Here is a 20960-nt window from a genome sequence, read left to right as displayed (position 1 = left end):
TACAAGATATAAAAAAAAAGTCCAAAATATGTGTACACATACAAAATCAAAATCCAGAACCTCCTCGAGTATTGGACGTATATATAGAAGTTTGTGTTCATACACAGAGGATGACAGTGATAATGCCCACTCCCATATTGGCCAGTATGAGGCTCTGTTTACCAGTCCAATAAACAACATGGATGTTCAAGATTGTGACGGCTTCTATATGAACAATATTCCAAACTCTGATAATATAACGGATATTACCACAAACTCGGAAGACTTTGAAAGATAAATTAACAACATGCCCATGCACTCAGCTCCTGGGCCCGACTCATGGAATTCAATATCCATAAAGAAATGTAAAGTACCAGTAGCGAGAGCACTCAGCGTAATATGGAGAAAGAGCCTGGATACAGGGGAGATACCAGCAGCACTTAAATCTGCAGATATAGCTCCTCTGCACAAGGGGGGTAGTAAAGCCTTGGCAAAAAATTATAGGCCAGTTGCACTAACATCACACATAATAAAAGTGTTTGAAAGAGTGATTAGGAATCAACTTTCTAGTTTTATGGAAAATAATGAACTACACAACCCAGGACAACATGGATTTAGAGCGGGAAGATCCTGTCTGTCACAGTTACTCAACCACTATGACAAAATCACAGAAGCCCTAGAAGAAAGCAAAATGCAGATGTTGTATACACAGACTTTGCAATGCACCAATATGGCTTCCTCCTAATATCAGACATCAATATGGCTTCCCCCAAATACCTGACACCAATATGGCTGACCCTAACGCCTGGCGCCAATATGGCTCGCCCCATATACCTGACACCAGTGAGACACGTGAGCTCATTAATATGGAGTAGCTGAGATAAGGCGGTATCAGGCGCCCTCATCCCTACTACTGATAGTCACCCGATAAATATTATCACAAATGCAAACTATAGATAAGTCAGTCGGTCAACCCCGGCAAAATGAACTCTGGCCTCCTAACCTCACGGTAGACTCCCTGTGAACTAACAGTAACTGTGTAAACTCACGGTAGACTCCCTATAAACTAGCAGTAACTGTGTAGTCTCACAGTAGACTCCCCATAAACTAGCAGTATGTATGTAAACTCACGGTAGACTCCCCATAAACTAACTATGTATGTAAACTCACGGTAGACTCCCCTTAAACTAGCAGTAGATATGTAAACTCACAGTATACTCATTAAACTAGCAGTAGATATGTAAACTCCTGGTAGACTCCCCTTAAACTAGCAGTATGTATGTATGTAAACTCACGGTAGACTCCCTTTAAACTAGCAGTACCTGTTGCACCTCTGCTCTTCAACGGGGGTATTCTGCACATCCTGCCATGCCTCCTGGTCTCATGTGATGTTATTTCTGTGTGCAGGTTTGGGACCAGCCCCTCTACTATTTTCCACGTGTAAATTATTATGTATCTCTCCCGCCTGCGCTCAAGAGAATAGAGGTTTAGGCTCTCTAGTCGGGCCAAATAGTTTAAATGTTTTACTGAGGGGATTCTAGCAGTAAAGGATCTCTGCACGCTCTCCAGGTCAGTAATTTCTCCAGCTTTGAAAGGGGCTGTCATTGTGCAGCAGTACTCCACTCTAGAGAGCACAAGCGTCTTGAAGAGTATCATCATCGGTATAGCATCTCTAGTGTGAAAGGTTCTTGTTATCCAACCTGTCATTTTTCTTGCAGTTGTGACGGCTACTTTATTGTGTTCTTTAAAGGTAAAGTCTTCCGACATGAGTACACCCAGATCCTTTACATTGCCTTTTCGTTCTATGTTATGATTTGTCCGAGTTTTGTACGTGGTTTCTGTTTTTATATTTTCATTTGTTCCGTAGCGCATGAGCTGGAACTTATCTTCGTTAAACACCATGGGCCAGATTCACGAAAGCACTTACGCAAGCACTTACGAACGTGTACATCTTTCCTCAATCTTTGACGGCTTTGGTTACATTTATTAAACAGTTTACAAGCATGAAAACTTGCCAATCAACTGTTGTTATTGTTATAAACAGCCTCCTGGTGCTTCCGAGCTCATTAACTGTTTAATAATTGGGAACAAAGCCCCCAAAGATTGAGAAAAGATGTACAGGTTCGTAAATGCTTGCGTAAGTGCATTTTGTGAATCTGGCCCCATATTATTTTCGGTAGCCCATAGCAAGACCTGATCTACATCTGACTGGAGGTTTGCCGTGTCCTCTATGATGGAGGCAGACTCCATACTCAGTTACAAACAATTCAAATATAGCTGATGGAGCTCCTCCCCCCCCGTAGGCTCAGGAACCTGTCCACCAGTTGAGAGGCGGGACCAAAGAGCCGAAGCTCACCCCTCCGTCCCTCCCGCAGGTCTAGTCAGCAGCGTCAGCAGACCACGACAGCAGCGCGAGCCCCGAGGGCCGGCGTTCACGGCCAGTGGGTCTGGACTGAGGGGTGTTGACCAGGCAACAAAGACCTCACATCGGGGCTCCGGTCTCTGTTTTCGAGGGGTTGGGGAGGTGGAGGTAGGGGTGGGGGGTGGGGGGGTTGTGGAGTGGTCCGAGGGGGGGGAGGGGGGAGGGGTGAATGACGGAGCGGAAACAGTTGGTGGAAAGTTGTGCAAGTTTGAAATACAGTTGTGAGTTATGGTGGTAGGCGGGCTGTCCGCCTTGCTGACACCTGGCTACCAGGGAGGAGTATAGAGGTAGTCTGACAGTGAGAGCCACTGCAGGTCACAGTGACCTGGCACAGTCACCCTCTGGGGCTCTTATTAAGTGTCTGCAGTGTTGGGGCAGGTGATCTGCTGGTACTGTACACGGGCCTGCAGTGTTGGAGCAGGCGGTCTGCCTCGGCTGAAGACATTGAAAAACTACAAGCAGATATTAATAAAGTTCTCGACTGGGCAGCAGACAATAACATGATGTTTAACAGTGGGCTGAGGACCTTAAACATAATACTGGGTACAAAACACAATCGAATCTGCCCATAGTAGGAAAGCAACATGTTAAGGATTTGGGAATAAAGATGTCTGACGACCTAACGTTTAGGGAGCATAACCAAGCAAATATTGCGTCAGCCAGAAAAATGATAGGATGGATTACGAGAACTTTCAAATCCAGGGATCCCATCACAATGGTTGTACTCTTCAAGTCACTTGTGTTGTCCCGTCTTGAGTACTGCTCAGTACTCACTTCCCCCTTCAGAGCAGGAGAGATTGCTGAAATAGAGGGAATACAGAGAACATATACGGCACGCATAGATGCAATAAAGCACCTAAATTATTGGGATCGTCTCAAAGCCCTCCAAATGTACTCACTAGAAAGAAGACGAGAGAGATATCAAATAATATACACATGGAAGATACTGGAGGGCCAAGTACCAAATCTACACAGTAAAATAACAACGTACTGGAGTGAACGATATGGAAGAAAATGCAGAATAGAACCAGTGAAGAGCAGAGGTGCCATAGGCACAATCAGAGAACACTGTATAAACATCAGAGGTCCGCGGTTGTTCAACACCCTCCCAGCGAGCATAAGAAATATTGACGGAACAACCGTGGACATCTTCAAGAGGAAACTAGATTTATTCCTCCAAGGAGTGCCGGACCAACCGGGCTGTGGTGGGTATGTGGGCCTGCGGGCCGCTCCAAGCAACAGCCTGGTGGACCAAACTCTCACAAGTCAAGCCTGTCCTCGGGCCGGGCTTGGCGAATAGAAGAACTCCCAGAACCCCATCAACCAGGTATGTTATTTTCTGCTGCCCAATCGAAAACTTTGTTAATATCTGTTTGTAGTTTATCAATGTCTTCAGCAGAGGTAATTTTCATGCTGATTTTTGTTTCATCTGCAAAGGATGACACGAAGCTGTGACTTGTGTTTTTGTCTATATCTGATATGAGAATAAGGAACAGCAGTGGTGCAAGGACTGTACCTTGAGGTACAGAGCTTTTAACTGCGCTCGGACTCTATTTTACTTGATTGGCTGTTACTCTTTGTGTTCTGTTCGACAGGAAATTGAGTATCCAGCGTCCTACTTTACCAGTTATACCCATTGAACTCATTTTGTGTGCAATCACTCCATGGTCACATTTGTCGAATGCCTTTGCAAAGTCTGTGTATACCACATCTGCATTATGTTTTTCCTCTAATGTCTAATGCCTCAGTGATTTTGTCATAGTGGTCAAGTAGCTGTGAGAGGCATGATCTTCCTGCTCTAAATCCATGTTGGCCTGGATTGTGGAGGTCATTGGTCTCCATGAATCTAGTGACCTGACTCCTGATCACTCTCTCAAATACTTTTATTATGTGGGACGTTAGTGCAACTGGTCTATAATTCTTTGCCAATGCTTTGCTACCACCCTTGTGTAGAGGGGCTATGTCTGCTGCTTTAAGTGCATCTGGTATCTCCCCCGTGTCCAAGCTCTTCCTCCACACTATACTGAGTGCCTGTGATACCGGCACTTTGCATTTCTTTATAAATATTGAATTCCATGAGTCTGGACCTGGAGCTGAGTGCATGGGCATAGTGTCAATTTCTCTTTCAAAATCTGTCACGCTCGTGTTGATATCAGTTATATTTACAGGTGTTTGAGTATCATTCATAAAGAAATTGTCCGAATCTTCCACTTTCATGCTGATTATCGGGGTGCTAAACATGTCCTCATACTGCTTTTTAGGATTTCACTAATTTCTTTGTCATCCTCCGTGTATGAACCTTCACTAATACGAATAGGTCCAATACTGGCAGTGGTTTTCGCTTTTGATTTCGCATATGTGAAGAAATAATTTGGGTTTTTCTTTATTTCTTGAATTGCTATCTGTTCTAGTTGCCTTTCTTCAATCTGATATGAATGCTTCAGTCTCTGTTCGATTTCTTCAATCTCCCTGTTTAAATTATTCCTTCTTTGTATGGAAAGTCGTGTCTGCTTCAGCATTTCTGTTAACTTCTTTCTTCTTTTGTAGTGTCGTCTGCGTTCTCTTTCTACGTTGGATCTCTTTCTGGCTTTCCTCAAAGGAACATGTTTCAGATAGACTTCATATGCTTCAGAAGTCAGTTGTTCTATTCCTTGTGTAGGATTTTTATTCCTTAGAACATTTTCCCATTGAATGTTTGTAAGTTCCCTGTTTATTTTCTCCCAGTCTGTCCTCTTATTATTAAAATTGAATTTATTGGTGGACAGCTCTCAGGATGTCGGAAAATCCGACACCATTTAATAATCATACAGATAATAGCTGTGTTGTATAAACAAGTTACCCATAGAAAACGTAACTTGTAGTGGAATTACCGTCTATAGAAAACGGGATATCGTCACCACATACTATTATAATTCACCAGCTATTTTGCTGGGAATTATTCTTAAATACATTAGTCTTTGGACTTTACCATCATAAAACCATCTTATATAAATTAACTTAATTATCAATATTAAAGTAGAGTAAATGTGACCCTTCTATCACTTTCTGAAATGTGGACAATGTAAGCCAGGCGTCAGAGTGAGGAGGAGGGCAGCCATTGTTATTTATACGAGACCAGAGGCTCACACGGGAGCAAATTCAGCTCCTGTTAAATTTACTTGGACGTAGTGTTATGGAAACCAAAGGTGTACCATTGTCAACACGCTGTCTACAAATTCAAGTTAAGTGTCTATCCGAAACCCCATTATCTATCATTTGTGGCCATTAATGTCAGGATATAGGGTGACCCGGTTAGATCACGTGGAAGCCTCAAACTAAAGGTAATTAAGCCAGGTCTTCAATGTTCCATGTACTGTATAGTGTTTTCTCTGATATAGCTTGTCATATATAGGATTCTGGCTTCACAGCTAGCGCACTTTTGACAGGTCAAGACGAGGATGGAAGACTTTGTGCACCAGTTACTGGGTGAGGAAGCTACCTCAAAGAGGATAATTTGGTGTCTACACCCTAGTTATACCTGGTGGACTAACCTGCTGTACTATAAGATAAGGAACCTTTTCAATGTATGTAGTTAATACTGTAGTTTGATTGGCTGCATATATATAATTTAATAACCCCCCCCCTAATGTGTAGAGGATCGATTTGTGAGATTAAGAGATTATTGCAGAAATACAGTCCACTTAACATTATACAAATTGCTATCGAAGTATATAAATTAACGTAAATATAAATTCATATAAATTAAATAAATATAAATCTCACAGGTCGGTTCCCACACAGGACTCGTAATCCTGGGGACCGGGGTTCGATCCCTGGCGATTGCGGAAAACAAGTGGGCAGAGTTTCTTTCACCCTGATGCCCCTATCACCTTGCAGTAAATAGGTACCTGGGAGTTAGACAGCTGTTACGGGCTGCTTCCTAAAAGTGTGTATATGTGTGAAAAAAACAGTTGATTGTTTGACAGTTGAGAGGCGGGCCGAAAGAGCCAGAGCTCAACCCCCGTTTCGACCTCTGTTTTCTGCCCACGAGGTATTCCCCTTCCTAGTTCAGGGCCTCTGGCTGCGGCACCATCAGTGACGGACACTGTACCCAGCCTTCCTTCTCGTGTCCCGTGTTGGGGAACTTCTATGGAACTCTGTTAAGTTTGCCCGCCGTGACTTCTCTCTTAATGCAAGTCAAGAAGTTTATCCGCTTTAAGTGGTGATGTTGTGGTGGTGGTGTGGTAGTTGGACTCGCCGAATTGTGCTTGTGGGGGGGTTGAGCTCTGGCTCTTTGGTCCCGCCTCTCAACTGTCAATCAACAGTAGTGTTGGTGATGTTGTGGTGGTGGTCCCCCCCCCCCCCTCCACTTGCCCCTGCTCCAACAAACAGTGGGCACCCGTCTGTTCCAGCTCCAGCACCACCCCTAGCACCACCCCCAGAACCACCCCCCAGCACCACCCCCAGCACCATCCCCTAGCACCACCCCCCAGCACCACCCCCCAGCACCACCCCCAGCACCACCCCCTGCTCCAGTAAATGTTTGAGAGGAGACAAGCCGCCATGGTCCGTGGTCTGGTGGCGGTGTTGGAGGAAGGAGAGGCGGGCCCTGAGGGCCCTGAGGGCAGGGTTCAGGGCCCCGCGGGCACGCTGCGCTCTCTCTCTTGTCTCCTGCCCTCCCCCCCACCCTGCCCTCCAAACTGCTCCGCTTCACAGCCGTTACTGCTACACGGAGACCGGCCCGTCACCACAGCTGGGAGACCGGCCCGTCAACACAGCTGGGAGACCGGCCCGTCACCACAGCTGGGAGACCGGCCCGTCACCACAGCTGGGAGACCGGCCCGTCACCACAGCTGGGAGACCGGCCCGTCACCACAGCTGGGAGACCGGCCCGTCACCACAGCTGGGAGACCGGCCCGTCACCACAGCTGGGAGACCGGCCCGTCACCACAGCTGGGAGACCGGCCCGTCACCACAGCTGGGAGACCGGCCCGTCACCACAGCTGGGAGACCGGCCCGTCACCACAGCTGGGAGACCGGCCCGTCACCACAGCTGGGAGACCGGCCCGTCACCACAGCTGGGAGACCGGCCCGTCACCACAGCTGGGAGACCGGCCCGTCACCACAGCTGGGAGACCGGCCCGTCACCACAGCTGGGAGACCGGCCCGTCTCCACAGCTGGGAGACCGGCCCGTCACCACAGCTGGGAGACCGGCCCGTCACCACAGCTGGGAGACCGGCCCGTCACCACAGCTGGGAGACCGGCCCGTCACCACAGCTGGGAGACCGGCCCGTCACCACAGCTGGGAGACCGGCCCGTCACCACAGCTGGGAGACCGGCCCGTCACCACAGCTGGGAGACCGGCCCGTCTCCACAGCTGGGAGACCGGCCCGTCACCACAGCTGGGAGACCGGCCCGTCACCACAGCTGGGAGACCGGCCCGTCACCACAGCTGGGAGACCGGCCCGTCTCCACAGCTGGGAGACCGGCCCGTCACCACAGCTGGGAGACCGGCCCGTCACCACAGCTGGGAGACCGGCCCGTCACCACAGCTGGGAGACCGGCCCGTCACCACAGCTGGGAGACCAGCCCGTCACCACAGCTGGGAGACCAGCCCGTCACCACAGCTGGGAGACCGGCCCGCGCGGTGCCAAGCGGTCACTGCGGCAAGGTGAAGACTGGACGTAGATTCATTTTGAAGTTTGAGGATGTCGCCGCTGCATGGCTGGGGTGGGGGGGGGGGTCATGGGGGTGCTGGGACCATGGTAGGGGGGGGTGAAAATACCACCGGTTGCATGGGCTGTGGCGGTGATGGGCTGGTCATGGGGGTGGGCGTGGTGGTGTGGGTGTGGCAGTGTGGGGGGAGCCACACCCCCACCGTGGGTTAGTGTGGCCATAATATAGTAGGGTGTAGGGGGTGTGGGGGTGGAAGAGAAGGTCCTAGTGTCTAGTGGTGTCTAGTAACTCATCAATGAATGTGGCCGGTGTTGATGCTCTACCCCCTCCCCCCCCTCCATCACCCCACCATCACCCCCCCTCACAGCTGACTCGTGTGGGCCCCCGTCCTCGTGAGGGGTGAGGAGTGTGCTGCAGGGGGCTGAGGTGTCCACAGGGGTGACATCACACCAACAATAACAACAATAAAAACGTTGGAGTTGGTAACGTTATGGTGGGGGTGTTGTGGGGGGGGTGTTGGGGGGGGTGATGGAGGGTGTGTGGCGCGGAGTGAGTCAGTGTGTGTGGAACCAGTGTCGAGGCGGGGTCTCGCTCTCTCTCTCTCACCCTCCTGCTGGATCTTTACTACGTCATCGCCTCCTACAGGAGATACAGTGGGAGGCTGAGGGCGGTGTTAGTGCCGGGGTGGTAGTGTGCGTGTGTTGAGGTCACTGGTGTGCGGGGTGTGGCCATCTTGAGTGCCCGGGGGGGGGAGTGTGTTGCTGGTGTAGCGAGGTGACACACACACGGCTCTGTGTTCTCCTGGAAGGTGTAGTGGCGGCAACACTCCGTGTTGCGAGGGCCTTCGGCGCCTCCCTCGGCGCCCATGTGATCGGCGGAGTGATTAGCGTCGTGTTGACCTTAATGTGTCATGGTGGGCGGTGGGCGGCGGTGGTGAGCAGTGCGGGCGGTGGGCGGCGTGTTTGTGGTGTTTGGTGGTAGTGTTGTGTAAGTTAGTGGCATGATAGGCGCCATGATGGTCACATGAGACGGTGGACGGCCGCTGTCTTGGATGTGGGGAGGGCAGCCGTGGTTGGCAGCTCGCTCCCAGGCGCCCGCAGGTCACTGTGGCGAGGCAGGACTCACCCACCACCACAAGGACGCTGTCGGCGGTGACCACGATGGTGGCGGCTGGTCGGTAGTAGCGTCTCCGACCTCACCACCTGGAGACTCCTTCACCACCTGGATGGCCGAGGCGCTGGCCAGCGGCACCAGCTTCACCACCTCCACCACCACCGACATGTCGGTCAAGATGAGCACCGTCTACATAGACACCTCGCCGACACGGACCAAACAGCCTCCTCAGGTCAGGTCTCACTCCCTCGACCAACTCAACTTCCAAGAAAAGCGGCAGCTTATAGCCTCAACCTTAAGCCTTAGCGAGTTCCTTGGAGCAGCACCTCACAAGGCGAGCAAACTGAAGGTGGAGCTCCCTACCGACTCCAACACTGCCGTCTCCAACACTGCCTCCACCACCACCACCACCATCGTCACCAAGACTGCCTCCCTCTCCCTCTCCGACCTCATCAACGTCACCAGGAGCAATAAAGGTAAGGGGGCCCCGGATGGTTCGTGTCTTACAAGTTCAACTAAGTTTATTGTGGTGATGAAGTACGTCTCAAAAGGGTAACTTTTAGGCTATTTCTACCCTCGTGTGCTCCAGGTCCCTCAAGGGGCTCACGGATCCATACAGCACACAAATATTAATCATATTTTACACTCCACATTCCAATAGTAATCACTGTGATTACTTATTGATTATGCTGCACCTCTCATTTCTTGTTCTGCTGAAGGTAAAGAAAACAGAATGAAGCCGTGAGAATAATCTTCGAATGGCCAAGGAATGCTGTGATTGAAATAATAATTATAAATAATTTATGAATAATATAATAATATATATATATATATATATATATATATATATATATATATATATATATTATATGACTGTCAGACCACGGAGGAAAAATGAAACAGGAAATTTCCTTAAGTACTTTCGTATATTAAATACATCTTCAGAAGGACCTTCTGAAGATGTATTTAATATACGAAAGTACTTAAGGAAATTTCCTGTTTCATTTTTCCTCCGTGGTCTGACATTGTCACATTCTTAATCACGTGTTTATTTTCGTGATATACACACATATATATTATATATATATATAAATAATAATATAAATTCATTGTGCCGGGAGACAGGAAGCCAGAGTGTATTCATACACGTTAGGCTTATATCAAGGTCTCTTCCCCCACCCCCCCTCCCAAGGTCGAATTACTGACCCCGCCCAGGATGTAACCCCCCCACAACTCCTGGGTATCTATTTACTGCTAGGTGAACAGGTCCATTAGATGATAGAAAATACACCCCAGCCATTTCTGTTCCGCCCGAGATACGAACCCGGAATTCTCGATTATGAGTCGAGAACGAAGCCGACTGTCGTACCGAGACCCGAGATAATGAAGATGTGGTTGACGCTACGGAGTATTGGGGATAGAATTTCCGAGATAAGTGTAGCTGGAGCGATTAGATTAATGAGAGGCGGGGGAGGTAATTAATTATCTCACCTCTAGGGGTGGGAGGGAATGAGCCGCGCATTACGGGGTATTCATGCCCGTTATCTTGAGGTTATCTTGAGGTTACATTGACATGATTTCGGGGCTAGGAAATGTGTATGTTTATCTCTCAGAATGTTCGGTAATATGTTTATTGTTTGTGACGTGTGTCTATGTATGTATTAACACGATGTACTGAACGGGGTGAGAATAGCTTGAGCTACCTCATCCCTTTGTGTGGATTTTACCTCAATAAACTTATTTCAATTTCGGGGCTTAGCGTCCTCGCGGCCCGGTCCTCGACCAGGCCTCCTTTTTGTTGCATACCTTTAGGAAGCAGCCCGTAACAGCTGGTATAACTCCTAGGTACCTGTTTACTGGTAGATAAACAGGATCATCAGGGTGAAATCCTGATGATCCTGATTAGCCTCCACCGGGGATTGAACCCGGAACCTCAGAACTACGAATCCAAAGCGCTGTCCACTCAGCTGTCAGGCCCCCGTGCCAGCTCTTGGATAGGTTAATCTTTATTAATCAGAATAACACCTGTTAAAGTATAAGAGGACGCCTATGAGATCCTTATGGTCTAATGTCACAAAGTAAGAGTCTTTCAAGAATGCATTGCATCTTCAAGAAACAATTAGCACCACCATGGGAGGAATGTATCGTAGATGTAGTAATTATTCCCTCTATTTTCTTCCATGATGAGTTTACAGATGAACAAATCCACAAGGGCCGTAACGAGGATTCGAACCTGCGTCCGGGAGCATCCCAGACACTGCCTTAATCGACTGAGCTACGACAGGGTAAAAGGGTTAAAACCGAAATTCTACTGAACTTATTGGATCCCGTAGCCTCTCCGAGGCACAAACCAGGAAACGCAGGTTCCCGGACGCAGGTTCGAATCCTCGTCACGGCCCTTGTGGATTTGATCATTTGATGCATCACGTTAGTGTGATCTCTGTGTGTCATGAGTTTTCAGACATTTAAATTTGCGGCTGTCTGAGTTGAGTGAGAAGCAATAGCACCTTAGACACACACACTCAACACTTTAATACTGCTTCTCGCTCAACACTCTGGCACCCACTACAGTCCTGCTTGATGGGGTTCTGGGAGTTGTTCTACTCCCCAAGCCCGGCCCGAGGCCAGGCTTGACTTGTGAGAGTTTGGTCCACCAGACTGTTGCTTGGAGCGGCCCTCAGGCCCACATATACGTGGTTGATGGGGTTCTGGGAGTTGTTCTACTCCCCAAGCCCGGCCCGAGGCCAGGCTTGACTTGTGAGAGTTTGGTCCACCAGACTGTTGCTTGGAGCAACCCGCAGGCCCACATACCCACCACAGCCCGGTTGGTCCGGCACTCCTTGTCCGCATCGCGCGCTCTCGAACTCTACATCGCATTTTGACCTGTAACTGCCCAACAGTGAAAATATAATGACGTTATGGCAACTGGAGGTGATGGGGGGGGGGGGGGCGCTGGGATGGTGGGGCTGCTTGTCACTAGAGGGCGGCCCAAGTGATTTATTCTCAACCAATTAACCAATTATACGAGCTCTTTACACTTACGGTATCGTAGTCTTACACCAGTTGCTAAGATGCGGTTACCTTGTGGTGGTTCCGGGGATTAATGTCCCCGCGGTCCGGTCCTCGACCAGGCCTCCTAGTTGCTGGGCTGGTCAACCAGGCTGTTGGACGCGGCTGCTCGCAGCCTGACTTATGAATCACAGTCTGATTGATCAGATATCCTTTGGAGGTGTTTATCAAGTTTTCTCTTCAACACTGTGAGGGGTCGGCCAGTTATGTCCCTCATGTGTAGTGGAAGCGTGTTGAACAGTCTCGGGCCTCTGATGTTGATAGTTCTCTCTTGAACACTGTGAGGGGTCGGCCAGTTATGTCCCTTATGTGTAGTGGAAGCGTGTTGAACAGTCTCAGGCCTCTGATGTTGATAGTTCTCTCTTGAACACTGTGAGGGGTCGGCCAGTTATGTCCCTTATGTGTAGTGGAAGCGTGTTGAACAGTCTCAGGCCTCTGATGTTGATAGTTCTCTCTTGAACACTGTGAGGGGTCGGCCAGTTATGTCCCTTATGTGTAGTGGAAGCGTGTTGAACAGTCTCGGGCCTCTGATGTTGATAGTTCTCTCTTGAACACTGTGAGGGGTCGGCCAGTTATGTCCCTTATGTGTAGTGGAAGCGTGTTGAACAGTCTCAGGCCTCTGATGTTGATAGTTCTCTCTTGAACACTGTGAGGGGTCGGCCAGTTATGTCCCTTATGTGTAGTGGAAGCGTGTTGAACAGTCTCAGGCCTCTGATGTTGATAGTTCTCTCTTGAACACTGTGAGGGGTCGGCCAGTTATGTCCCTTATGTGTAGTGGAAGCGTGTTGAACAGTCTCGGACCTCTGATGTTGATAGTTCTCTCTTGAACACTGTGAGGGGTCGGCCAGTTATGTCCCTTATGTGTAGTGGAAGCGTGTTGAACAGACACAGGCCTCTGATGTTGATAGTTCTCTCTTGAACATTGTGAGGGGTCGGCCAGTTATGTCCCTTATGTGTAGTGGAAGCGTGTTGAACAGTCTCAGGCCTCTGATGTTGATAGTTCTCTCTTGAACACTGTGAGGGGTCGGCCAGTTATGTCCCTTATGTGTAGTGGAAGCGTGTTGAACAGTCTCGGGCCTCTGATGTTGATGGAGTTTTCTCTGAGTACCTGTTGCACCTCTGCTCTTCAACGGGAGTATTCTGCACATCCTGCCATGTCTGCTGGTCTCATGTGATGTTATTTCTGTGTGCAGGTTTGGGACCAGCCCCTCTACTATTTTCCACGTGTAAATTATTATGTATCTCTCCCGCCTGCACTCAAAAACATAACATAAGAACATAAGAACAAAGGTAACTGCAGAAGGCCTATTGGCCCACACGAGGCAGCTCCTATTTATAACCACCCAATCCCACTCATATACTTGTCCAACCCGCGCTTGAAACAATCGAGGGACCCCACCTCCACAATGTTACGCGGTAATTGGTTCCACAAATCAACAACCCTGTTACTGAACCAGTATTTACCCAAGTCTTTCCTAAATCTAAACTTATCCAATTTATACCCATTGTTTCGTGTTCTGTCTTGTGTTGATACTTTTAATACCCTATTAATATTCCCTTTGTTATGTCCATTCACCCACTTGTAAACCTCTATCATGTCACCCCTAACTCTTCGCCTTTCCAGTGAATGCAACTTAAGCTTTGTTAATCTTTCTTCATATGAAAGACTTCTAATTTGGGGAATTAACTTAGTCATCCTACGCTGGACACGTTCAAGTGAATTTATATCCATTCTATAATATGGCGACCAAAACTGAACTGCAAAATCTAAATGGGGCCTAACTAGAGCAAGATATAGCTTAAGAACCACACCAGGTGTCTTGTTACTAACGCTGCGATTAATAAATCCAAGTGTCCGATTTGCCTTATTACGAACATTTATGCATTGATCCTTTTGTTTTAAATTCTTACTAATCATAACTCCCAGATCCCTTTCGCAATCCGACTTCGCAATCTCAACACCATCTTTACATTGCTTTTTCGTTCTATGTTATGATTTGCCTGAGTTTTGTACGTGGTTTCCGTTTTTATATTTTAATTTGTTCCGTAGCGCATGAGCTGGACCTTATTATCATTAAATAACATATTATGTATAATAATATGTAGCCCATTGATAGACCTGATCTACATCTAATTGGAGGTTTGCCGTGTCCTCTATGTTGTCTACTCTCATGAAGATCCTAGTGTCATCTGCAAAAGATGATACAGTGCTATAGATTGTGTCCCTGTCTGTCCTAAATGAGGATGAGAAAAAGTACTGGAGCAAGCACAGTGCCCTGGGGGACTGAGCTCTTCACGATTGATGGTCCGGCTTTTATTTTATTGACTTCTACACATTGGGTTCTATTAGTCAGGAAATTGTAGATCCATCTGCCTGAAATCCACAAAGAAATCAGATTTAACATAGAATGGAATAGACCAGTAGGAGAAAATTCTGTTAAAGTGCCAGATTTTCGAAAAGCTGATTTTAATAGCCTAAGAAATTTTTTGGGTCAAATTGATTGGAAAGGCTTGGGTATGGGGTGTGGGCCGGTCTTGGAGCGAGACATGAACCCAGCGATAGGTGACTTAAATGGGGATTTCGATGTGGATTCAATATATAACTTATTTAAGAATATTCTAAACAAAGCACAGGAACGTAGTATACCATACAAATTGAATAGATCGTATACTAATGACCCAAAGTGGATAACAAAGAATTTGAAGAACCTTATAGGTAAAAAGAGAGCTTGGTACAAAAGGATTAAAAATGGGGAGGTCACTTTAGAACAGGAATTCGTACAACTGGTTAGAAATGTTAAAAAAGAGATAAGGAAAGCAAAAAGAAACTATGAAGTTCGCATAGCAGGGCAAGCAAAGACAAATCCTAAAGGGTTTTTTCAGTTATATCGTACTAAGACTAGGGAAAGGATAGGTCCATTAAAAACTGAGACAGGTCAAATAACAGATAGTGATGAAGAGATGAGTAGTATTTTTAATAAATATTTTGTATCTGTATTTACTAAAGAGGAACTTAACAATATGCCTTCAGCCGAACAAGTCTATGTGGGTGGGGACGAGGACAGGTTGACGAGTTTAGCAGTTACCAGGGAGGATGTTCTTAAACAAATAGTAAAACTCAAACCAAACAAATCCCCAGGGCCGGATGAAGTGTTTGCTAGGGTGCTTAAAGAATGCAAAGAGGAGCTTTGTGACCCACTGTCAACCATATTTAATAAATCAATAGAGTCAGGCAGAGTGCCAGAGTTTTGGAAAGTGGCTAATGTGATACCAGTTTTTAAGAAAGGAGATAGATCACTTGCGTCTAACTATCGACCAATTAGCCTAACGTCTATTGTGGGAAAGTTACTCGAATCTATAATAGCAAATAAAATTCGTCTTCATCTTGAAAAACAAATTAATAATTGAGTCGCAACATGGTTTTATAAATGGCCGTTCATGTTTAACAAATTTGTTATCTTTTTATTCTAGCATTGTTGAGGCAGTTGATAGTGGTAAGGATTGCGATGTTGTATACCTTGACTTTAGCAAAGCTTTTGATACAGTGCCACATGAAAGACTGATTAAAAAAATAGAGTCTCATGGTATTGGGGGTGCTATATTAAGCTGGATTAGGGCATGGCTATACCAAAGGAAACAGAGAGTTAGTATAAATGGAATCAAGTCAGAGTGGGAAAATGTTGTAAGTGGAGTGCCTCAAGGCTCTGTCCTGGGACCTCTGTTGTTTATAATATATATAAATGATTTAGATTCAGGTTTGAGTAGCAACATTTGCAAATTTGCCGATGATACGAAAATCGGTAGGGAAATTAATTCGGAGGAGGACTCACTATCACTTCAAGTTGATCTAGATAGGGTTTTGAAATGGTCAAAGGATTGGCAGATGCAGTTTAATGCTGATAAATGTAAAGTTCTGAGGTTAGGTAATGATGATAGAGTTACAAGATACGAGCTAGATGGTGTTGTGATTGCGAAGTCGGATTGCGAAAGGGATCTGGGAGTTATGATTAGTAAGAATTTAAAACAAAAGGATCAATGCATAAATGTTCGTAATAAGGCAAATCGGACACTTGGATTTATTAATCGCAGCGTTAGTAACAAGACACCTGGTGTGGTTCTCAAGCTATATCTTGCTCTAGTTAGGCCCCATTTAGATTATGCAGTTCAGTTTTGGTCGCCATATTATAGAATGGATATAAATTCACTTGAACGTGTCCAGCGTAGGATGACTAAGTTAATTCCCCAAATTAGAAATCTTTCATATGAAGAAAGATTAACAAAGCTTAAGTTGCATTCACTGGAAAGGCGAAGAGTTAGGGGTGACATGATAGAGGTTTACAAGTGGATGAATGGACATAACCGGGGGGATATTAATAGGGTATTAAAAGTATCAACACAGGACAGAACACGAAACAATGGATATAAATTGGATAAGTTTAGATTTAGGAAAGACTTGGGTAAATACTGGTTCAGTAACAGGGTTGTTGATTTGTGGAACCAATTGCCGCGTAACATTGTGGAGGTGGGGTCCCTCGATTGTTTCAAGCACGGGTTGGACAAGTATATGAGTGGGATTGGGTGGTTATAGAATAGGAGCTGCCTCGTATGGGCCAATAGGCCTTCTGCAGTTACCTTTGTTCTTATGTTCTTATGTTCTTATGTTCTTGCACTGTATCCATATTTCGCTTCCAGTAGATAAACAACATATGAGATGAAGAAACAAGTAGTGTATTGTGAGGACTAATAGTAAACAGAAGCTACCCTATGACTATCTCTATTGGTCAAACTATTATGTATTAGCGATAAGACCTAACATTTATGTATCATGACTTACTGTAAATATATAGCTCTTGTAATAGCACTTTCTCTGTAACTAGCTGACATTGTAACTATAAGGTGTGAAGGATAGATGAAATTGGTTTTGTAATAATCTAAGATGAGGTCTGATAAAGACCTTTTGTGTCCTCTATAATACTTTTTGCGCTACCGCTCACAGGATGGGTATGGGGTGCACAATAAACTAGCCGCCTCCGGCGGCAACAATCAATCAATCAAAACATCTGCCTATTTTTCCGGTAATTCCTTTTGAACGCATTTTGTGTGCAATAACACCATAGTCACATTTGTCGAAGGCTTTTGCGAAATCTGTGTAAATTACATCAGCGTTTCGTTTGTCTTCCATGGCATCTAATGCCATATCATAGTACTCACCGAGTTGTGCTTGCAGGGGTTGAGCTCCGGCTCTTTGGTCCCGCCTCTCTAACTGTCAATCAACTGGTGTATAGATTCCTGAGCCTACTGGGCTCTATCATATCTACATTGTAAACTGTGTATGGAGTCAGCCTCCACCACATCACTGCCTAATGCATTCCACCTGTTAACTATTCTGACACTGAAAAAGTGATTTCTAACGTCTCTGTGGCTCATTTGGGTACTCAGTTTCCACCTGTGTCCCCTTGTGGTATAGTGATCCAGTAACTGTGACAGGCAAGAGTGCCTTGTCGAACCCATGTTGTCCGGGGTTATGGAGATGCTGTGATTCCATCTATTTTGTGATCATACTTCTTAACACTCTCTCACAGATATTTATGTGTGATGTTATTGTTGTCTGTCTTTCATTTGTTGCCTGTGTTTGATTCCCTTCTTTATAGAGTGGTGTTACCTCCGCTGTTTTTAATATGTCAGGGAGAACACCTGAAGCTAAGATCCGTCTTCAAAACACTGTTTCGGGCCTCCGATAGTGGCTCTTAACTGTTCTTGATGAATAGGAGTTGCAAGAATCAGATCTTGGTGCAGAGTGCACTGGCACACTGTCTACTGTTACTCCTTATTCTCGTGAGGTGAGGGCTGACGTCTGGTAGAGGACTTCATGTTGGTATCACATTCATGAACTATGTGTTTGGGTTATCACTCTTCAGTGAGCTTAGGGACTCTGAAAATGGAATCGTACTGATGCCTCAGTATTTTTCAATAATTTCTTATCAATCAAATCAAATTAGTCATGATGCGAAGCTGAATCCCACTTATCATCAGAGGTCCACAGCTGTTCAACACCCTCCCAGCAAGTATTAGAAATATTGCTGGAACAAAGGTGGATGTATTCAAGAGGCACTTACATAAGTTCTTGCAAGAAGATACAAATGTATGTGAATGCTTGTGTGTGTGTGTGTATATATGTATGTATATGTGTGTGTGTGTATGTATATGTATGGGTATAAAGTATATATGGAAGCTGATCAGAATTACATTTCACCTTTGTGAATGTACATTAATGACACTATGTAAAAGACACATCTAACACTTTATGTAGGACATACGTAAATCTGTGTATCTAAGTATTTACGTATGTAGGTTAGCTTAGCATTTTAAAAGCACTGACTCACCTTCTGTGGTTGAGTGTTCAATAAACCCTTGAACTATATGTTTAACACTTCTCTAACCCTGTCCATGGAGGACAGAAGAAAATGTATATATGCTGGTTAGCATTGTAAATGTGTGGCCACGTCTGTGGTAGAAAATAATGAAAAAAAAAAAAGTGCCGGACCAACCAGACTGTAATAGATATGTAGGCCTGCGGGCTGCTCCCAGCAACAGCCTGTTGGAGCAACTTACTACAAGTCGAGCCTGGCTTCGGGCTGGAGTCGGGGAGTAGAACTCCCAGACCCTCTCCAGGTATGCTCCGTGTAAGATATGGTCCGCACCCTGGTGCTGGGCACCACCCACAGCCATGCCCGCCATACTTCCCTCGCCACACCGAAATGTGTATAAAAATACCCTAAGGGCAGCAGCCAGTGACAGCAGCAGCCTGTGATAGGCTGGAGAAGAGAAGCGTCACACCAAGAGATGCTACAACAATGATGGCACTCGTGTAGGCTCTTGAGCGCAGGCGGGAGAGATACATAATAATTTACAGGAGGAAAATATTAGAGGGGCTGGTCCCAAACCTGCACACAGAAATAACATCACCTGAGACCAGAAGACATGGCAGGATGTGCAGAATACCCCCGTTGAAGAGCAGAGGTGCAACAGGTACTCTGAGAGAGAACTATCAACATCAGAGGCCCGAGACTGTTCAACACGCTTCCACTACACATAAGGGACATAACTGGCCGACCCCTCACAGTGTTCAAGAGAGAACTATCAACATCAGAGGCCCGAGACTGTTCAACACGCTTCCACTACACATAAGGGACATAACTGGCCGACCCCTCACAGTGTTCAAGAGAGAACTATCAACATCAGAGGCCCGAGACTGTTCAACACGCTTCCACTACACATAAGGGACATAACTGGCCGACCCCTCACAGTGTTCAAGAGAGAACTATCAACATCAGAGGCCCGAGACTGTTCAACACGCTTCCACTACACATAAGGGACATAACTGGCCGACCCCTCACAGTGTTCAAGAGAGAACTATCAACATCAGAGGCCCGAGACTGTTCAACACGCTTCCACTACACATAAGGGACATAACTGGCCGACCCCTCACAGTGTTCAAGAGAGAACTATCAACATCAGAGGCCCGAGACTGTTCAACACGCTTCCACTACACATAAGGGACATAACTGGCCGACCCCTCACAGTGTTCAAGAGAGAACTATCAACATCAGAGGCCCGAGACTGTTCAACACGCTTCCACTACACATAAGGGACATAACTGGCCGACCCCTCACAGTGTTCAAGAGAGAACTTGATAAACACCTCCAAAGGATACCTGATCAACCAGGCTGTGATTCATACGTCAGGCTGCGAGCAGCCGCGTCAGACAGCCTGGTTGACCTTTCCAGCAACGAGGAGGCCTGGCCGGTGACCGGGCCGCGGGGACGCTAAGCCCCGGAAACACTTCAAGGTAAGGCACCGTTGGTGATCTCTAAAGATGGAATAGTTTTTTAAATTTAAATTTTGCCCCGAGGGGCGAGTTTATTGGGCAGCGCCACTCATCTTGTGAGTGGACACACCGCCATAGTGACAGTATTGGGCAGCGCCACTCATCTTGTGAGTGGACACACCGCCATAGTGACAGTATTGGGCAGCGCCACTCATCTTGTGAGTGGACACACCGCCATAGTGACAGTATTGGGCAGCGCCACTCATCTTGTGAGTGGACACACCGCCATAGTGACAGTATTGGGCAGCGCCACTCATCTTGTGAGTGGACACACCGCCATAGTGACAGTATTGGGCAGCGCCACTCATCTTGTGAGTGGACACACCGCCATAGTGACAGTATTGGGCAGCGCCACTCATCCTGTGAGTGGATACACCGCCATAGCAGCATGTACAACACTCCCCAATAGGAAGAAAACCCGCTGGGTTGTTCATCCTGTCACTTGTACCCAGACACAGCTGGGACTTGCTTAACTGTCTCAAGTGAACAGCTCCTCAAACAAGAAGATTAACATCTGTCAACCCTTAAAAGCTTACGTTATCTTGCGGGTGCAAAATGGGGAATCTTTTTAAGAACAGTGTCAATATTTGACAAAGTGTTTTCCTAACTCAAACAATGTGGGGTTTATTATTCTACACATACTTCTCATGTCTCTCAGGTGTTCACATTCACTTAGAGAGTGTTCAAGGCGGTGTCCGTCACTCTCACCACAGATTCTGCAACTTCACTGATCAACACTTGTTTTAAATTTTAAAATTTTGCCCCGAGGGGCGAGTTTATTGGGCAGCGCCACTCATATGTCATATATACCACATATATACCACATATGCCAC

The 20960-nt window shown here is 46.5% G+C and overlaps 1 protein-coding gene across 9 annotated transcripts in view; it reads left to right on the top strand.

Moving 5' to 3' along the window:
• LOC123765891 (phosphatase and actin regulator 2) overlaps window positions 1-20960 on the top strand; it is a 568756-nt gene that overhangs the window by 222370 nt on the left and 325426 nt on the right. Inside the window, exon 1 of one of the 9 annotated variants that reach the window (XM_045754751.2) lies at window positions 8610-9646. The exons of the other annotated variants lie outside the window; for them this stretch is intronic. Coding sequence (XP_045610707.2) covers window positions 9109-9646 — 538 coding nt within the window. The 5' untranslated portion in view covers window positions 8610-9108. Of the gene's footprint in view, window positions 1-8609; window positions 9647-20960 lie in introns of those variants that run through there. 9 annotated transcript variants of the gene reach the window in all.

The sequence above is a fragment of the Procambarus clarkii genome, chromosome 37, assembly GCF_040958095.1.
Source record: "Procambarus clarkii isolate CNS0578487 chromosome 37, FALCON_Pclarkii_2.0, whole genome shotgun sequence".
Taxonomy (NCBI): domain Eukaryota; kingdom Metazoa; phylum Arthropoda; class Malacostraca; order Decapoda; family Cambaridae; genus Procambarus; species Procambarus clarkii.
Note: the sequence above shows the minus strand (reverse complement) of the source record. Positions and strands in the feature narration are given on the sequence as shown.